Here is a 17224-nt window from a genome sequence, read left to right on the forward strand (position 1 = left end):
TCTTCTTTGGAGAAGCTGTTACAGTGTAAAACACTTTATAAAATGTTAAAACAGAGTATTCACAGGCTGTATATACTGCTGCTGAAAGTATGGAAGAATGTGTCTTTGATCCCTTACTTGTCGAACTTAGCAGGTGGTTTTGGCAGCTATGGATGTCTGAGCCATATTCTTTAACTTGAGTAGACGGAATACTGTAATACTTGCAAAGTTCATAATGCAGTTCAATGTTGACCTGTTGTATTGCAAGTATTGTATATGTAGTTGTGAAGTCCTCATTTTTTACTATTGTTTTCTGTAGTGCTTCCTCAAGCACAAGTCCTGTGGACCCCAGGAGGAGCCTTACCTATGCAGACAACCATTTCTATGTCACATTAGCAAACCTATTGTGATTTCCATTTGTCTATCAAACAGGAAAACTCAAAACCATTTTCTTGGGGGTGTGTATGAAGTTGTAGAGAGGGGATTTTGCATTATCAAACCCAAGAAAAATGCATAATTATTTTAATTTATGAAAATGTTTGTAAATAAGTTAGTATCTATATTAACAGTAATATACAAAATGTGACTTATTTAGAGGAAAACTCACTAATGATGTGTTTTCATTAAAACAGGTAAAGAGCAGTTAGGTTTAAACTTGGCTCTTTCTTCTTGTCATGTGGATCTTCTCCAGAAACCCTGCAATAACGGAATCTGTAGTCAAGCTGTAATTTATTTCACTGCTGTGACAGACTTTATGCAGGATGGAGACAGAATTACCAGAATTGCAGTCAAACCTATATCCAGTGAGAATTTCCTGTGGAATGGCTATGTTCCAGAAAGCACACAGGTTGAAAATCTTCATGTTAAGTTCTGTCAACTGGCCACAAATGTGGCTGGTGTTAATGAAGCTTCTATTTCAGTTGTGACTTGCTGACTGACACCAAGATTTCTAAGTGGTCAATTTTCCATTGTTTTATTTTCATTGAAATGCTGCATTTTCATTTGAATTATTTTAAAAATATTTTAATATTGATAGAACTACTCAGATTGATTAAAAGTATACTATAATATATTTATTACAATGTAAACTAGTATCATGAGATAAATAATGTGTCTGAGTCTGTTTATTTCCTAAGCTGACATGATTTACTATGTGCTTCTTTGTTTTGAAGATTACAGTAAAGGATCTACCCACTGCCTACTGCTACTCATTTACTGACCCTCATATAATTACGTTTGATGGAAGGTAATCACTGTATTGCTGCTCTTAATTTTGTGTGTTGGGATTTTTTGTGTGTGTTTTTTGGGGAGTTGATTGATTGATTTTAAATCTGTGCTGGTGATAAAAGTTAGCTGTAGTTTTCCACAGCTACACTCTATGTTTTACATTCTTCCTTGGACAATAAGGATAAACATGCTTTAGTTAGTAAAAGCTTGGCAGTCATGATAATATTTTAATATTTGTATTCCTAAATGCAAGTTTTGGGGTTGTGACAAAAGAGTGAAACAAATGGACTATTTTCCTTTTTAGAGGAGTATGCCAAGAGAGAGTGGTTGCTATACAGTCTGTTGACTATGAAAGACAGAAATATTATTAAATATGAACAATGATAAAATGATTGATAAGGCAAAATTGTTTTAATGCAAAGGTGTTTCCAATCTACAGCATAGTTTCCCTATTTCTGGGTGTCAATATCTGAATCCTTGTAAGGATCAAGTTGCTAGGAGCTATCTGCTGTCTGCGTAACATTGTGCTGAGTTCATTAATGGCATTGAAAGCGACTTATTCACTGCTGTCACTTGCACATCACTGACCTTTCTAAAGTGAAGACAGCTTCCCTGGCCACAGTTGGCATGTTTTTGGTAAACTTCTGTCTTTCAAAGTGTTTCTAATTCATGGAAGTTGTCAAAACAAACACAGGTTCCACATGTGGAACTTCTATATTCTCTGCTCAGCAGAAGCACATTTCTTCAAGTGGCAGGGTGAGAAGAAGTGGATATGTTGCCTCCAGATAAGGATGTTCAGCCCAAAACCCGACTCTTCTTGTGAACTTGATAACAGAAGGGAAAAGACAAGTTATAATTGCTTCTCTGATAGCACTGTGACTAGTAATAATAATAATAATAAAGTCACTGGGGTTATCCTGATCTTGCAGTTCCTTCTTCAGTGGAAATTTTAGGGATGGCTTCACTGGGCATTTTAACCATCGATGCTTTCTTATGAAGCAATGATTTATGGTGATATGATCTGGCAGGAAGCACGATGCTGCGAGGAAAGAACTTTCCTTTTAAGGATAAAGTCTGTTGCTACTTTATTGTACAGATTGAGCAAACAAATAGAAAAGTAACTGTCCTTCCCAAATCATGGGTAATCCTGTGCAGTCCAAGTAGGGTAGCCATCTGCAGTTTGACTGCTGGCCCATTGGCCTATTATACACAAAGCAAATCACCATTCTGCAATTAACTGTCAAATGCCGTTTATAGCCAAGAGGCTGTTAAACTTGCAGCAAAAGTTTGGGGTTTTTTCTTTCTTTCTTTTTTTTTTTTTTCCTCAGCACTGAATCATAAATTGGCTATTTTAACCTTGCTTCAGGGAACAGATGGCTAACCCTAAGGAAAAAAAAAGAAAGTAGCTGTTTATGGTTTTCATCTTAAATAATTTTCAGATCTTTGGGAATAAGCACTGTCCATCTCCATCTTAATAAAGCAGACCTTTTTAAAAGTGTGTGTCTTTCTAAATCATTTTGTCAAGGGTACTTATGCAGTTTTCAGCAGCTGCTCCCCACATGCTCACTGCTCTGCATCTTATTGCTCTTGTTGCATAGGTGTGCTGTTGTAGAAACACAGAGGTTGAGAAGTACCCTCCAGTTCCTTGTTGTTAAAAAAGACATCAAAGAATGGCAGTGACTTCATGGTTATGTTTCCATTTACAAGCATTGTCTACATATACTCCATTCATGATCCTTCTTTTATTCCCTATTTTTCTGTTGTAAAACAGATTTAATTTTTTTGATTTAGAGCTGCACAGAGGAAGATAGGATGGTGTTTGTTCTGAACAAAGTTGTGTGTTGGTTTGTGGGCTGTACTGTTTAGTTTTTTTGATGCAGGAAAATGAGTTGCAGTATCAAAGTTCACCAAATATTAGAAATCTATTTTAAGATAAAGTTGCTGACATGTGGTGATACAGTTATTTTGTAATCAAAGTGATATCACACACTCTTCTTTTGATTCCAGACTCTATGACAATTTTAAAACAGGAACATTTGTTCTCTATAAGAGTACGTCTCGAGATTTTGAAGTTCATGTTCGCCAGTGGGACTGTGGAAGTCTTCACTACCCAGCATCCTGTAACTGTGGCTTTGTTGCCAAAGAAGGAAGTGATATAATTGCATTTGACATGTGCAGTGGTCAGCTACGTGAGTCACAGCCACACTTAACTGTAATAAATAGAGACACAACAGGAAGCAATGTCAGAATCACTGAATCCTACCTAGGAAGAAAAGTAACAGTAAGTAGTAAATAATTGCTTGTAGATGTAATGGTTATCTCAGCAAATATTTTTACCAATTCACACCAACTTCAGAACTAAACCATGTTTTATTTCTGCAATTAAGCAATTTAATAATATTTATTTTACAATTGTAGTTCTTTGATGAATATTTTGCTTGTAAGGGAAGCACGTTGTCCTCAAAAACAAGGATGTCTCAACATGCATACCTTTTTGGAAACATGTTGTCATTCACAGTATACTACCCTTGTGTGGAAGGTGCAGTTTTCAGATTCAATATGCACTTACTTAGCAGCCCTAATGTTCCAAAATGAGGTCTTTGTGTGCTCTGTTTTGCTCATGCCAGTGTCATATAGGAAAGCTGTGCATGCAGATAATTAAGTATGCCAGATGACATCCACAGAATTAGAAGTGTAGATGGCTTCTGTAGAGAATGTGGCCCTCAGATAAAACATTCATGTTTGCTTTTATAATTTCCTGTAGCTTTTCTTTTGTAGATAGAATTGCTGTAGTACTCCACTGAACTTCAAATGAAACAGAATATAAAAATGAAGCCTGCAACTACTCTTTAATCACTCTTTTGGTCTGGAAAGCAAGCCATAAAAACAGATATGACTTTTGAACTTGGGTTTGGCTGTTGGTATAAGACTATTTCAAATATGAAGCACTTCGTCTGAAGACCTCAGATACGAAATATTAAGATAACATTAGGCAATAGAGAAATTAAAAGAATACTGAGAAACCAGAAAAATTAAGTGACTTGCTCAGATTTGTACAGCAAGTTAATAGTACAAACAGCATTTAAACTTGCAGGAGATTTTGTTCTTGAGACTTCTAGTATTTCTTTCAAGAGAGTGTAAAGTTGCCTAAAATGAAATAGTAAATATTTGAGAATATTCTGAGCTATCTGCAACATTTAGGATCAGCTTTGCAAGTAGAAAGTGACTCTATGTTAAGCTACTAATACAGGGAATCATGTAGCTGACAAAAAGGAAGTTGAGAAAGGTGCTGCCAAAGAGTCTGTTCATATTGCCAGAATCATCCCTTTCCATATGCTAGCATGTGAAGAGTGAGCAGCGCACTTGGTCTTTGATTCTCTGGGGTTTTGCAGTCACTGACCTTCCACAGTATACCTGCTAATGATGGATGAAGTTCATGGACCTATAGTGCACCTGCTCCCATGGACCTAGCTGCCTGCTAAGGTTGAGATGTATAGGGTTTTTATTTACAGGGCTTCACAAGAAGAAGAAATAATGAAATTTGCCTGATCCAGAATAGTTAGAGCAGGAATTTATTGGGATGTCTTTATATGCCTGGCCTTTTCCAATTGTTCCTTGCCAACAAACATACCTGGTTTTAGTAGGTAAAATAAAAATCATGTTTCTCATGATGATATTGTCAATCTCTTTTTAGGTTTTGTTTTCTTCCGGAGCTTTCGTTCGTGCTGATGTGAGTGAATGGGGAATGAGCATAACACTTAGGGCACCCAGTTCAGATTACAGACATACAATGGGACTCTGTGGCACCTTTGACGGAAGTGCAGAGAATGACTATCACACTGCAAGTGGGATGGAAATCCCAAACCATGCTAATGTTCCTTTTTCTTTTATTAAGGAATGGAGGTAACAAAATACTTCTGTTTCAATCAAATGTCATCATTTTTGGTTCAACCTTTCCTTCACACTCTTAAAAACTTGTCAAAATAATAATAATAAAAAAATCTTCGTAAGTTTTTAAGTTAATGTTAAAATACCATCATTACATTCCATAATTAATTTAAGAGAAAATTGAAATTGAAGTGCCAAATTAGTATTTAAGTAGTATGATGTAAGATTAGTTTGAGTAGGTTTTGAACAAAGTGTCAAGGTGTACAGAAAATGTCCACTCTTCCCAATTCTTCTGTTATAAGTTACTTTCATGGGTTTATGATTTAACTGGACTTTAAATATAGCTGTATGCTGCAGATTCTGTGCTCTATGCTGTAGAAGTATGAAACAACAGAGAGCAAACAAATGTTAATGCTGTACTAAAACAATGAAAATAGTTCAGATACAGTTTCATATTTTTCTTTCTCCTCTAGAATTTCACCAGGAGATAGCTTGTTTGACAAGATACCTGCTTCTTTAGCATCTTCTAGAAAAATAGTCTTCTGTGACTGCACACTTGAAGATGATGAATTATATCGATCAGTGAATAAACTAGAGACAGTTTCTCACTCAGAACTTCCTCTGTCTTGTAAAGAAAGTGAAAATGGTAGATTTCTTTCTTTGATACCAGGACTGGATGTCACTGCTGAGTATCTCGGTCCTGTTGATCTTGTTAGAGGCTTAAAGAAGCGTTCATCTGCACATGAGATGGGTTCATCTACATTTCTACAGAGGGAGGATAATCAAACCAAACTTCACAAAGCATCACTAGTGAAGACACGTGTCTCTGCAACCTTAGTGGGAAATACTGATGTAGAAAGAGAAGGAACCTCAAGCTCAGGCATTGTAAGAAATTCTCACCATTACAGTAGTCATCTTCATAAAAGTCAATCTGTTACAAGTAGGGGGAAGCGCCAAAATTATTATGAATACCATCCAGTATTTCTATTCCAAAGTCTTAGCCAAACAGACTTAGAGGGATATAGTTATTTTTTCCCAGAGGACCACGCCACTGACACAGATCAAAAGTTTCTTCCTTCTTGGCCCACACCTTCTGGCCTCACCGAGTCTAGTGCTTTGTTACTATGCCAGCAGGCAATAGCTAATTCCAGTATAGGAAGATCTTGTGGTGGTCTTCTTGGCCAGCGAATAGAGGATGCGATCAATATGTGTGTTAAAGATTTGCTGCTGAAAGATGACCTCAGTTGGGCAGAAGCTTCCTTAGCTCTTCTAGAGAATGAATGTGAGAAAAGAGTTTTAGAAGAAATAAATCACAGCCAACAGGAACTTGAAGGGTCGGTTGAGAGTCTACTTACTGCATTAAAGTGTCCCAGTCTCTGCAGTGGTAATGGGGAATGTACAGAATGGGGCTGTGCATGTTTTCAAGGCTACAGCTCATATGACTGCAGCATATTGTCTGGTAAGTCGGGGGAAAGAACAAGATTTACTTAAATAATGTTCTCAATGTTTGTGCAACATACATTTATTTTGCTGCTTTTCTCTCCTGCTTTTGTATGCTGACATACATGGTGGCCCTGTTCATTATCCAACAATGTAGTTCCAGTTTAATACAGCCATAATTGTTTTCTATTCGGCCTTCTTGTTTCTGAAGGGCAAAACATGGGCTTAGTTTCTGGTATGTCAGATTTAAAAAATTTAGCACTCAGTGAGTTTGCAATCCAGAGCATTGTCCCAAGAGATTAGCAATGTTTCCACATGCTGTCCTCTTAAGGGAAGACCTGCCGCATCCATCCGTTTCCTAATTTTTTTGTATGTAATTTTTTGATCTATATGATCCTGTTTATTAACTGTAAGTGGGATGTCTTTCTCTTTGGTGATGTTACATCTCTGTAAGCTAACTGCTAGATGTCGTGGGAGCAGAACTGATGGTGAAGAAAAAAGAAGTACAGCAAATAGAGCTGGGCAGGGTTTTGGTTTGTTTTGTTTTTTTCAGTAAATAAGTAGTTCATTAAAAATTCGGTTAAGCAAGTACACTGGAAAAATATGAAAAGTACTACAAAAGTCAAAACCCTTTCAAAACAAAACAAAAATATTTTGTTTTGCAATGGTGTTTTTATTTTAGTGACCTATTTAAAAGCAAATAGAGAAAGAGGTAAGAGAATAATAAAAAGAAATCTTTTATTCCTCTTGAAGTCAAATAAACTGATTTTGCTTCATAAAAACTATTTTTGAGTGTTCAAATCTGTCAGTTTATTTCCTGAAATAAATTCCACCTGAGATGTTTTTGTTTCGTCTTTAAACAAAAGAATTCCCATTTTAAATTATTGCATGACTCTAACCTTTCCAGTTCCTATTGCTAGGGCCTGAGTTTCACTTAGATTTTATTCTGTAAATGTGATGTATAGAGCCATAGATGAGATAGCAAAACACATATTCACAAGTGTTTGTTATCAGATGAATATTTTCTCTGCTTCAATGTATTCAAGTTCCAAGAGAAGACAAAAGCCTAACTTTAAAGTTAAGATTCATTTTAACAATAAAAAATGTTTCTCTTTATGCCTTTCTTCGGCTGGGTCCAGATTTCATTGTTGACATAGTTTTCTTAGTTGGATAATGAAATAAACATATTGCTTGATGTAAATGCGTATGAATGTATTGTGACATTCATTGTCTAATCTCTACTTTGAAGACCAGGCTCCAGAAATTACAGAGCTGGAGAATGCTGGGCTGTGCGATATTCGACAGTATGACTGCACATCAGTGAAAGCTTTTGGACATGGCTTCAGGGAGTCATTGAATCTGAAATGTGAAATTATCAAATTACAGGTAGGTCCCCCTGAATAGTAACAATTACATTTTAGACTTCTCAGAGAATGAGGGAAAAACTGTCTAACGTATTATTCATTGATGTGGGTGCAACCCAATGCTTTAGTAGAAGCTAAAAGCAATGGCACTCAGCACTTTGCAGCAGACACTCAAGTCTTTGCAAGATTGCCATTTCCTCCATGATAAGAGAAATGCAAAACATAATGGGAATGTTCAGCAGCCGAGAGGGAGATAACAGCATACACCAGCTATCCATCAGAAAAGGGCAAGGGCAGCCCTGTTAGTAACAACCAGTACACAGTGTTTCGTTTTTTTAAAGTGCTTATGGAGAGCAATTGAAATACCACTTCCTTGAAAAGGGACGGCAAGGTTAGAGACATTACTAGATTTCTGTCTCAAATCTAATGCTTGAGATAGCCCTTTTATAAACATAATAAATCTATACAGAAAGAGAAAGGCATTTTTGATATGTTGTCCATTTCCCTGGGGTAGAATACCATGGCTATTTAATAATATATGTCAGCGCTATACTTCAGGTTTGAACAGGAGATTAAAAATGTTGCACTGTAAACTAAGAGGAACGTGTATAGAGACACTGTTGTTAGTCAGATCTAGAATTTGCTCAAGGCAAATTTACAAGCAGTTTACAAGTGTTGGCCTGGAATAAACAATTGGCAATTACAAGTTTTTAAGTCATATTAGACAGGAGAATAAAAAGAGCTTCAAAGTAAAATTGGTTTTCATTGATGTGATGATGGTGTAGGGGGGTATGGCGAAAGGGGAACCATTCAATGAGAAAATTTTATTCTTGAGACAAAAGTTTTTCTTAGCTAGTTCCAGCAGATGCTAAAATTATTTTGACAGATAAAGCAATGCTGGCTATAGATTTTTCTGAAACACAATGTGTTTCCACTCATCTGCAAGTTGGCTTGAAACGATAAAGTCGAGAGTAAGTTTACACTCCATTAGGTTGAAAGACTTTCAGATCAAGCTCACAGCGAGACAATTATTGGGAATTCACTTATCACAGTTTGAAATGTCTCAGTTGTAACTCATGGCAAGATATTCCAATATAACACTCTTTGTGGTGGTGTATTTGGCTCCAACTACAAAAGCTTTCTATTTAAGCGCTTTTATTGATGATCTTCTCACTGATGAGAGCCAGGTTATCAAATGAACACTACTACTGTTACCTGCAGTTGAGGAGGAAGCTGAGAATTTTTTCCTTGAAAATACAAAAGAAAGGATGTTTGGCTTGTTTTGTTTTGTTTAGTTTTGTTTAATTTTCAGGCCAGAGTAACAGTGACTTTATGCAAATGTCAATGGACTTGCAACAGTATAGAACTCCATGTATTTTGAGATTAAACTTAAATGATCAAAATTTCATAAAAGAGGCATTTTGGCAGAATTTAGAGCTAATACAAACTGGATTTCTTATTTTTTATATTTTCAGTTTTGAAAGGTTAAATCAAATCCATTGCCCATGGGCTGTCCTACCATGTTAAGAAGGGTGTAGGTCTTGGGCATGATGCTAAAAGAGGTGATTCAGAGAATTATGTATTGAAGTACCTCACAGACGCAGGACTACTGCACATCTCTTGAACAGAGGTTTGGGTACGACATGGCGAAGGAACCTGTGATTACACAAGTCTAGAATTTGCTAAGATTTTTGTAAAGGGTGATAGTGTGTTTAACCTCCCCAAAACAAAAATGCAGTTTTAGTCCCTTCTTGTTTACATTGAAATGCAGAAGTAAGTTTTTGTATGAATCTAGCAGGCTAGAGTGCTAGTAGATCTGAAGGTTTTTTAATTGTTTTTTGAAAGGTTAATATGTTTCTGAAACAAATTATCTGAACTTGCCTCCAGCTAATAACAAAAAGTTTCTGGAGAAATAGACTGCATCACATTCCAAAGGTTATAGTACTAAATGTACTCAAAATGACATATTTAGAAATATTTAGCTGTTACACTTTTACTCACCTTTGCTGTGGATTCCTTAACTGAGTATAGGGTGAAAGAAAAACAAAATGTTTGGTTGGAACAAAAATGACTCATACAGCTTTTCAGCAAAAACTTTTATTTTTCTGTAATTTTTCAATTTAAAAAAAAAAAAAAAAAGCAAGGCCTTATCAGCAGATGACTCCCCATGTCAGGACTGGGATTGAATAAATGTCTTGATTGGCTTTAGTAACTGAAAAAATGTGCCAGCTCAGTAAAACCTAGTCAAGCTCAAAATTATTTTGATCTTGCTGTTCTCTTGATTCTTAGTCTGTCTGGATTTTTACTTCCATCTGACTTTATTTTCAGTATGCTTATCCCTGATTCCACATCAATACTTCAGTCAAATAGTATTATCATCCCTATTCTATTACCTTGAACTCTCAAGATAGATCCTTGGATGACTTGTCCTCACTGCAGTTTACAAGAAAAGTCTACAGGGTTAATGGTGTAATCTATTGGCTTGTGCAAGGGCTTAATGGCTAACTGCCAGTATTCCCCCAGCACCCAGAATGATACCTGGGTCCTGCCAAAAACCTCATCTGTTCCTTCGACTAAAGCTTGTCCTCTCATGGGAGTGGAGATGGAGGCACTTAGACATCAGATCAGTGCTGTTAGAAGATCACCCACTGCTTAACCCTCCTATTACTCTCCAGCTAGAAGAACTGTCCTTGGCAATGCAGTGCCAAAGAGCTGTGTGGGAGGAAAGACTTCTCTGCCTTTTCTTCCACAGTGGCAGGCTTAGGTAGAAATTTAAGTGTGCAAATAATGGCATTTAATATTTCCCACTGCATTCTAATCCATAGACATTAAACTTGTTCAAACACTGTGCAATACATGTTCTTTTTCTCTGATAAAAATATTTTCATAATGTATTTCACTGAAAACCAGAATTTCTGTCTTAACATTTAGTACAGTGATAGACAATGGATTCCTGGGGAACGTCTAACTATGCCAGCTGCCTTCCAAAATGCCAGGACTGTTGATTGCCCATTACCAAATGATGGCCAGCAGTCTGATGTCATGGATCTGGTTGATGATAAACCCATTGCCAGGTGGCAGATAAAGGTACTTGCAGAAATTTCAAATGTTCACTTATGGATATTCCTATTAAAATGAAAATATATTACATAGATATTATCCTTTTTTTAATGGTACTAAAGGTGGAACTCAGCTTGCTTAACTTGGGGGTCTCAGTTTTGTCACCTAAGCTTAAGTGTTGAGTGCCATTTGAGAGTGTTCTCCTGCAAGGGGACTGGTGGGTACGACCTAGGACCTAGAGAAACACTTGTTCTTCAAGAGTGGAAGTTAAAGGCCAGGTAGTTACCCTACAGCATTTCAAATTGTTAGACACATTTATGGGAAAATTGAGTTGAGCCCAGTCTACATGTACGAATCCCTGTGTGAGGTGGATGTCTGAGCTCTCATACAGATTGAGTCAATAAGGTCAATAGAGCCTACACACTATTCAGTTTACCCTAAAGTAGACACCTACATGTGGTTAGTCAAATATCTGCCTAGACTTATTGGCAAGATTGATTAGATTTCTGATGACTATTATAGAGCTTAAACAGCTAAATGTAGGTGTCTATCAATGCATTGAAGCTCATGCTATCAGTCCATGCTGGTGATATGTTGACACTTGTATGGGTTAATCCGTTTTTACTGTACATCTTGCAGATTTCTAATGATGGATTAATTTATAGCAACTCTAAAACAATGGTATTATATGATGGAGCATGTCAGACATGTGAACCACAAGAATCCGGGTTATGTACGTTAAAGGTATATATTTCATTACTCTCTATGTTTATTATGAAAATGTGCATCTTTTCAGGCAGAAGAAAATAGAGAAAAAATCAGCAGAACCTACCCTGTTCTTGTTTCCAACAGGGATTTTCCATGTGCAGAAATGATAAGCACAGAAAGAGAGGCTGGGATGAGGCAGTTTTGAATTGAAATAATCAAACCAAAAGCACTTCATATCATTACCAAATAAAACCAGATATACTGTCAGTTGTTTAGATTTAAAAACAACCTTAGTTTTTTAGTGGAAGTGCAGAATAGATTAGATTTTATTTGACACTTTACAAATTCATCCAGATTTACTGTTTGATAACCAAAAATTAATGAATCGCGTTGTCATTTCTCTAAAAGGAGAAAACATGCAACATAGATGGACTCTGTTACGGTGAAGGAGACACAAATCCAACCAGCCCTTGCTTACTCTGCAGACCTGACATATCAAAATTAACTTGGTCAGTTGTTGAAAGTAAGTTCTAAATAGCTTTTTTTTTTGATAGCAAGAAGTCTAAAATCTACTAAGTTTTTAAATTTATGGAAATAGTGAAGTTTTAAGTTTAACTAGTTAAGTGTTTCATTTAAAGCTTAGTACCCACTACTTTAGCTTGTAATTTGATATTGGTTTTCATCTGACATTTCTCCTAATTTCTGAAAATGATACTTTGTTTTCCAGACCATACATGTAAAAGTCAGGTGGTTTTTTTCTTGCCCTGCCCCCCACCCCCAGTAGCCATTACAAAAAACTAAAGAAAATTAACAACTCTCAGCATTATTGGCACTTTGAAGTCTTTTGATATTTGGCACAGCTACATCCACAAATATTTGTCTTCAACATTTAGGAATAAAAGATATTTTCCAACAAATGACTCTGATACCAAACAGAAGGAGGACACAAACTGAATTAAATGGCATGTCATATTTATTAGCCACTTAATATTTGGACATAATCCACACTGATGGCATAAATACATGGCCTAAATAAATACTTGAAAGTATATCCAAGGCTGTCATCCTTCAGTCCAGTTAGAAACCACACTATGAAAAGAAGACCCATGTCTACATTCTTCATTTTGTTTCTTCGAAATACAAAGTTCTAGCCTAGAAGTTGTAGCTCTTTTGGATCAGATCTTAGTCTTTGGATATACAAATGATATTGGTCCCTTCACCAAATGCGACGTCTCTTGGGGCTTTACTAATAGCCATCCAGCCTGCCCCATCAACCCAATTCCATAACATCTCAAATACAAGTGTTCTGTCAGTGTTTTCGTGGGTGAATGTGCTGGCAAGACTCTGTCTGGATTGGGAAGGGTCCTGTATGAGTGGAACTTCTGGTGCCTGTCTTGCTGAATCTTTTCCTACTTCAAACTTGTACTGAAAGCCAAGGTAGCTATATCTGTTCCAAAAGAATGAAACCTGAATGAAAGGAAACCCATCCAGCAGTCAGGGAGTCAAGGGATTTCCATGTTACAACCACAGACTGGAATTCAATATTGCCAAAGTCAGAAATGGGAGAAAAATGTAAACCAGAGGCAATTCCCCAAAACCAAGGAGCACAACCTCTTCTCCAGAGTGGATGACATTAGGAACAGGGTGTCAGAATCTAGCTGCGGAGACACTGATAACAGCTTCTTCTCTCTTCCTCTTCATGTTTTCTGCCACAGTGGGTGGATTCCCGCTTGGAGCAGTCACGTCACTGTAACCCAAAACTTAGCAATCTTAATCACCTTCCTATTCCCAGCTACAAAACCTACACTCTCCCCAGGGCTTCTCTTTCTTTCACAGAACTTGTCCTGGTGACGGGTTTTTGTTTGTTTGTTTTCACCTGATGTCTCTAGAAATCTAGTTACTCCTGCCAAATAGCTTAGAGCTCAACAGTGCAGGCATCTAAATAGACTAAAACTTACAAATGAGTAAGTTGTGTGGTTGAAATCCTTCCTAGGAACAATGAGTGAATCACTTATTCCATCACCTCGTGCACCTCATGCTCAGTTTTGCCAAGATAGTCACTGCAGCCCGTTCCCAAGTATTATTTAACAATGTCTATTTATTTGTTAAAGGAAACAGCAATCACCTCTGAGTTTTATGGATTCCTGTACTTTCATCTGCAAACTATCTCTGCATGGTTAAAGTACAGTGGCTAAATTCAGTAAATTCTGAGTTCTTTGTGTGTAGAGATGCACTGCCTCTTTACAAGCTCTTGCATAGTATAAGTAATTTCTTGGTTGTGTTGTTACAGTTATAATGAAAATATCTAGTTTTTTTCCTGTGCTATTCAAATGACATTAGATTTGAAGAGAAATAATTACATGTGACTTCCTTAATAGAAAGATATGCTAATTTGAATTTCTAGAAGTATATTGCAAGTTTTGCTTAAAAGAGGAAAATATCTCCTTTGTTACAGACAACCAGCCTCCAATGCTTGAAACTTTTCAGGGTATGCTACAGACTTTTTATGGAGAAGATTTTGTATATCAGTTTTTGGCTTCAGATCCAGAGGGCTCTGCTATTCATTTCACATTGGATTCTGGTCCAGAAGGTGCCAGTCTTTCCCCATCAGGTCTCCTTCTGTGGAAAGCTTTGTCAATGAATCTCCATAAATTAACATTTTCTTTGACAGATGACTGCAATGCAAAGACTAAGGTAGAAATAGAGGTAATGAATATTACAGTAAAATGACACTTACTAGTAAGATGTTTAAGATATCTAATTATAAAACTCATTGCTAGTTCATTAAGAAAACAAAACTGTCTTATTGGGCATGTCTTGTAGGTCAGTGTAAAATCGTGTGATTGCCTAAATAATGGCTCATGTGTGACAAACATTAATTTCCCACCTGGAAGTGGAAGATATCTTTGTGTGTGTGTGGCTGGATTTGAAGGTGATCTCTGTCAAGTGAATACTGATGACTGTAAACTTAACCAGTGTGGTATTGGCAGATGTGTGGATGGAATAAACAGCTATTACTGTGAATGTCCACCTGAACTTCAAGGTAAATTGCTACTTTATTTACACACAGTTATCACGTTTAGTGATAAATAGGAGTTTCTAATTTTATGTCTACTATTTTTTTTTTAAATTTTTGACTCTACATAGCTTACTGTTAGAGTATGAAGAAATTTTATGATCTTGTGATGAAGTTATGTGACATCAAGATTTTTCTTGCATTAATACAATGGTTGTTTATATTATGAGAGTAAATTTCCATTGTTTTCCTCTGCAGAGGAACATAGTGAAACATAGGAGTGATGAGTTTGGTTACAGTGTGATTCCTCCTATGCCAGCAGATAAGCATGTGGTCCTCACAGCCCATCTTCTCCATATTGCACAATAAGCAAGATAGTTGATATAAGATGAAAAAATGTGAATAGCAAACCTAGTCAGCTGTACTTACTAGACATACTGAAATACTTCATTGCACTTGACAGATGTCCTTTTAGTATTTCAGCACCTGCATACATTCTACTTTTATCTTTTATAAACACCCTGTCAAAGTCTAGTGACACAGTATTATTAAAAAAATTCTGTATTTTAATGCAGGTGAAAATTGTCGAGATGATGTAGATGAATGTGTATCCAGTCCTTGCTTCCCTGGAGTATTTTGCTTCAATACTTTTGGTTCTTACTATTGTGGTCCATGCCCAAATAATCTGCAAGGAGATGGGAAGTCATGTTACGGTAAAATTATTTGTTTTTCAGTAGAATGCTATTGTCTTGTTGTCATTCAGATAAAATATCTTTACTTGTGCTTCATGTTTCTAACAGTAACTTAGAACTCTTTTGCTAGTCAGCAAAAAAGAACTGTGTCTCTGTTGATGGCTAGAGCAGAATCTCAGTTGATGAGAACATCAGACTGCACATAGTTGTAAAACACTTTTTCAGATGACCAGAAAAAATAGATACAAAATATGCCAATTCTTTTATATCAAAGTAGAATACAATGAAATTTTTTTCTGCATTGTTTTCATAATATAAGCAATTATTGACAAAATATTTTTCTATTAAATTGCTAAACATAAAACTATTAACCCAAAGCAAGGCATTTGCCAAATAAGGTGCCCAAACATTTGTTTACAATGCAATTACTGAAAAACTTGTATTCTTAAAATACTCTATTGAAAACTGTTAAGAATTTTTACTTTTTATCTGCTTTCTGAATTTTGAGTTATTTTTATGTACTAAAACTTTAACTCCGTTTGTAATTTATTTGCAGTTGAAGCAAAAGTAACTACTAATGTGCCTTCACATCTTTTGTTTTTAGAAAGCTTTGAAGACACTAATGTTGAAAGAAAGGATTTCACAGGAGAAATTGGAGGGAAAAAAGGTGATTTTTTGATTAAGGAAAAGGAATTTCTGATTCACGTACTGATAAGAATATAGCTGGCAAATAAATGTTCTAGTCAGTTTTATGTTACTCACTTTAATTTTTCAGTTTAACTCAATTTAATTCATTACTGGGGTTGTATTCTGCTCTGAAAAATGTGACTGAAATGTCAATATCAACAACTCCCTTAGGTCAGTCAAGTCCTTTTATTGACAGTGTGATGTATGACGTTCTTACTGTTGCCTTTTGTTGTTGTGAGTAACCACTGACATAAAATAGGTAACATGGGGATAGAGACATCTGTTATATGAGATAAGCAAAAGTTGATGGCATTATGTTGAATGCCATTTTCCTACTTTAATTCAAAGGAAGGGTGAAGGATATAGCAAGTGAATGTCTTAATTCTAAAACTCCATAAACGGTGTTGCTGGCATTTCCAGCTCTGTGCCTGCTGGGACTTTCTTTGCAGGAAATTCTCATGTGTCTTTTCCTTTTATCTATGAGTTGTTAGTGGGGGAGGAGGAAAACTCTCTCAGTCTGCTGCCAGTGCTGGATAATTCTTCATCAGCTGCAAAACAGTTTGCTTTTCAGCAGTGGGAGACAGCATTCTGTAATAAGATTCAGTAAAGTTTAACCTTTTGTAGACCATTTTCTAGTACTGTTCTAAATGGGCTTAGGGACAGAGCTTAAGTTAGGTTGGATAATCTCCTCCAGTTTCATTCTTCCTCTGCCCCATAATGATAAAAGCCCATATACGGCATTCTGCCATTCTGGGATTACAGTGCCATACTCCTTTCCACAACCCACCAGACCATCTGCTTTTCCTGGGCTGTATATGAAGAACTTTTCATTCACTTTGCACTCCTTTCAACAAGGAGGCTGAGTCAGTCTCTGTTGTTTACAGAACACGTGAAACATGCCACTAATAAAACTCATGCAGAAGCTTCAAGAAAGTCGATAAAAAAGTTTGGCTAGTAAAACATGGTAATATTTTTGCTACAAGGTGGTGGATTATTCACCTAAATAACTGTCCATGGTGCATCAGTAAGTATAAGCGTGTACATACTTGCAATTAAATATCTGCTTCTAGACTGTAGCTCATTACTAGCACTTAGACACACTGGTGAACCATAAGTGGTATCTTTTCTTTAAACTCCGTTTCAGTTATCTACTTGGAAGCAGT

General features: G+C 36.4%; 1 protein-coding gene across 1 annotated transcript in view; it reads left to right on the plus strand.

Moving 5' to 3' along the window:
• VWDE (von Willebrand factor D and EGF domains) overlaps positions 1–17224 on the plus strand; it is a 37029-nt gene that overhangs the window by 12897 nt on the left and 6908 nt on the right. Inside the window, exons 8-20 of the mRNA XM_009703899.1 lie at positions 612–826; positions 1152–1225; positions 3214–3487; positions 4901–5109; positions 5568–6553; positions 7784–7920; positions 10830–10985; positions 11598–11702; positions 12075–12189; positions 14122–14372; positions 14490–14709; positions 15258–15395; positions 15931–16041. Coding sequence (XP_009702201.1) covers positions 612–826; positions 1152–1225; positions 3214–3487; positions 4901–5109; positions 5568–6553; positions 7784–7920; positions 10830–10985; positions 11598–11702; positions 12075–12189; positions 14122–14372; positions 14490–14709; positions 15258–15395; positions 15931–16041 — 2991 coding nt within the window. The remainder of the gene's footprint in view (positions 1–611; positions 827–1151; positions 1226–3213; positions 3488–4900; positions 5110–5567; positions 6554–7783; positions 7921–10829; positions 10986–11597; positions 11703–12074; positions 12190–14121; positions 14373–14489; positions 14710–15257; positions 15396–15930; positions 16042–17224) is intronic.

Source organism: Cariama cristata, unplaced genomic scaffold (genome assembly GCF_000690535.1).
Source record: "Cariama cristata isolate BGI_N322 unplaced genomic scaffold, ASM69053v1 scaffold11967, whole genome shotgun sequence".
NCBI lineage: Eukaryota > Metazoa > Chordata > Aves > Cariamiformes > Cariamidae > Cariama > Cariama cristata.